The sequence below is a fragment of the Oryza glaberrima genome, chromosome 9, assembly GCF_000147395.1.
Source record: "Oryza glaberrima chromosome 9, OglaRS2, whole genome shotgun sequence".
Lineage (NCBI taxonomy): Eukaryota > Viridiplantae > Streptophyta > Magnoliopsida > Poales > Poaceae > Oryza > Oryza glaberrima.
In genome coordinates this window covers 2,744,992-2,748,115 of record NC_068334.1, presented here as the reverse complement: position 1 = coordinate 2,748,115, position 3,124 = coordinate 2,744,992, and the positions used below count along the sequence as shown (strand labels likewise).

The 3,124-nt window shown below is 39.2% G+C and overlaps 1 protein-coding gene across 1 annotated transcript; it reads right to left on the bottom strand.

Annotated features, from left to right (window-relative positions):
• Window positions 1-447: 447 nt before the first annotated feature.
• On the bottom strand, window positions 448-1,648 carry LOC127784642 (BTB/POZ and MATH domain-containing protein 1-like). The gene is made up of 2 exons (XM_052311986.1): window positions 1,634-1,648; window positions 448-1,089 (listed from the first exon to the last, which is right to left on the bottom strand). Exons 1-2 carry the CDS (start codon window positions 1,646-1,648, stop codon window positions 448-450), a joined length of 657 nt encoding a protein of 218 aa, XP_052167946.1.
• Window positions 1,649-3,124: the final 1,476 nt, after the last annotated feature.

The window sequence follows — 3,124 nt, the reverse complement described above, 5'->3', positions numbered from 1 at the left end:
ATATGAGTGTTCAAGCTGGTGATTTAATGTCAAAAAGGCAAGTGAACATAGCGGTTGTGCTACACTTTAACATTTTATTGTTACTGCCTCCACTATTGATGATTCAGCGTGTACTGTTAAATTGAATAATTTAGAAGATTAAACTTGTACTTATGTTAGTGGCATGTTTGAATATTTTGATGGCGGTATGCTGTATGTTGTGTTATGCATTAATGTATTTCATATAAAATTCATGCATATGTGAAGTATCATTGATATAACCTACTCCATTTATAATCACTAGTGAACGTGCATGTGCAAGGCACGTTATCATAATACATAGTATTGCCAACTCGCGATGTGAATCGTTGGATGAGAGGATCTAATGGTTAGGAATGTATGGGTGTACTAAATAGAAACTGGTGTTTTTTATATCAGTATAGATTGATATAGATGTATGTAAAGTTTTTAACTCTTAATCCGCTTTTTTATCTCTTCGATAATTAACGGGAAATCCTGCCTAAGATGAAAGTAGCCATCAGTGAAGGCCACCTTCTTGAAGCTGCTCTCCGCCATCAAGAAGCTGAGGCACTTGCTCTTTAGCTCCGGGCAATGGTACGTCTTGGCGTAGCCTAGTGTCGTCGCCACCGTCTCCACCGACACGCTCTCCCACAGCTTCTGTGCACACATCAGCTTCAACCTCTTCAATGCGTACATGTCCACTGCCATGAGCAAGCTCTCGAAAAATCCGGTCGTCGTCGACGTCGAGCTGGCACTGCCTCCGATCGGCGACAGCAAGGCGTCCATGTACACGAAGTGTAGTAGAGCTTTGAACGTGGCCGGGTCGATGTTGTGCAGGGTGACGCACGGCATGGCGGACTCCGCCATGGACCCGAGGAGCTCCGTCTTGAACACCGACGAGTGCGCGGCGAGCACGGCATGGTGTGCGTGGAACGTCTCGCCACCGACAGAGAACGGCACGTCTGAGCCGTCGGCACGGTCCACGATGTCGCCGAGCTGGCCGTTGAGGTTCAACCACGGGATGGGTATAGTGCCGTCGTCGTCACCGGCGTATAATATATATTTAAGAAGAGTAAAAATAGGGGGAAACTATGTGCGCAAGGATATATTCATAAACTGACTTGAGAAACATGGCATGGCTGTGTCCACACGCTGAATTTAGATACATTCCATGTTCACGTTCACAAAATAATCTGGATTTTATAAATACCTAGAAATCCAAATCAATTGTTAAGCATGAACTTGTATAATATGAATTTAGTATGAATTTGTAGAGAATAAATCGTAACCTTAAATGGTAACAGGAGTATATTGTTTACACAACCTGCAAGGGCCAAGGTCAGACACTAAACTCAGACAAACCTTGCATCCATTGGTTAATTTGTAAACTTTCAGTACTTGAGCTATAAGAACTCATAACTTTAATTTGCTCACAGAAAATCAAAACATTGAGCAACATGTAGCTATGGTCATGTAGTTGTCAGAGGAAATATAGAACTGAGAGATCAAGCGATCTGTAAGTACAAACATGTGAATGCCAAATATTATTTTGACAGGGAAATATGCTTAAGTAATGGTGTCCTCTAAGCTTACAATCGTGATTAACTTGCTCCACTTAAGTCATGTCTATCACCTTGCCTAATGCCATCCTCCAAACCTGCAATCCTGATAAAATTGCTCCACTGAAGTCATATGCATCACATTGTGCCTAATTCCATCCTCCAAACCTGTGGTCAGAGGTGCCACCAGGTATATATTAAGGTTGCCTCCTCTTGCAAAGAAGAAAATAAAAAGACTACCTATTAGTAGCTTGTGAGCAATGGCAGGATAATCCCAGATCAATGCCGATATAAAAATGAAAATTATGTATGCTATAGTAGTGCTCGATATAAAAATGAAATTATGTATGTTGTAGTAGTTATAGACTTATAGAGCATCATGGAATGTGTTTTGGTCGCGTCGCGTGCCCCTGGCGCAGAGGTTGGGGATATAGCACATCTTCTGCTTCAAAATAAAATATCTTCTTTATCTAAAATAAGGTTTACCTCTTTGGAGAATATATTTCACCAAAAATCACCAAAATTCTATCAATTCATAAACAACTACCAGTTGGGAGCATTTAAGCGTTGCTAATGAAAAGGTACACACTCAAATTCGTAGACCAGAAAAGAGGAGTAGTAATTCCTATTCAGAATCAGTTGTTTCATGCTTGTACCTTTGCATACACTAAGTTGAGCTTATCTAATAGGTTCATACTATAAAATATATCCATTTATGCTTGTCTAATCATAGTAAAATAGTAAAAACCTAAAGTAAAGAAATAATCCTGCATATATGGATATTACCTTTTTTTTCGTGCCTGTGGAGTACATGAACTCAGATATATCAACCAAAGGCCAATCAATGGCAAATAAAAGAACAAAATCTCCTTGGCCCTCCTCATTGAGCATCTTAAAGCTAAAAGCCATCAAATAAAGGCCTATTGTTCTTCCATTATGCTCACTCCATCCCAGCATATCTGCATATACTTGTAGCTGCAGAGACAATTATGGCAGTTTTTTTTAGCATGGCTAGCTATATAAATCAAATGGTGGATTGCAGTACCACATTAAATTAGAAATTCAGATTTACCTTTTTAGGCTACATAAATAAAATACAAATCTTTCATGTTCTCAGGAATAACCAATAAAATTAACCTTTTTCAACTTTAACCACATCCTTGGGAGTAGCCATAATGTTGTATCCTTCAATTTTGGCGCAAATTAGCTTTCTATGCCAAAAGTAAAAAAAAAAGAATGTTTCGTTATAACCAAGGGAGATCGAACCAAAAGAGTCAATGAATTAGAACATCTAAATACCCAATATACTGATCAGCTCCACACACGCTCTTCCAAAGCATAGGTCCCGCCCGAAATACTTCTGTCTGATTTGTATTGCAATTGGGATTCCTCTGAAACAACATGATCCAAATTTATAACTCTCGTTGATCTGGCATTGCTGTTCCATAATGGATCTCTAGCTTTGTTTTCAATGGCATGTTGCAGAACATATCATGATGTATTTGATAGGTGCATGTACATGCTGTTAAGAAAAAAACCAAGGTGTATTAGTGTCGAAACATGAA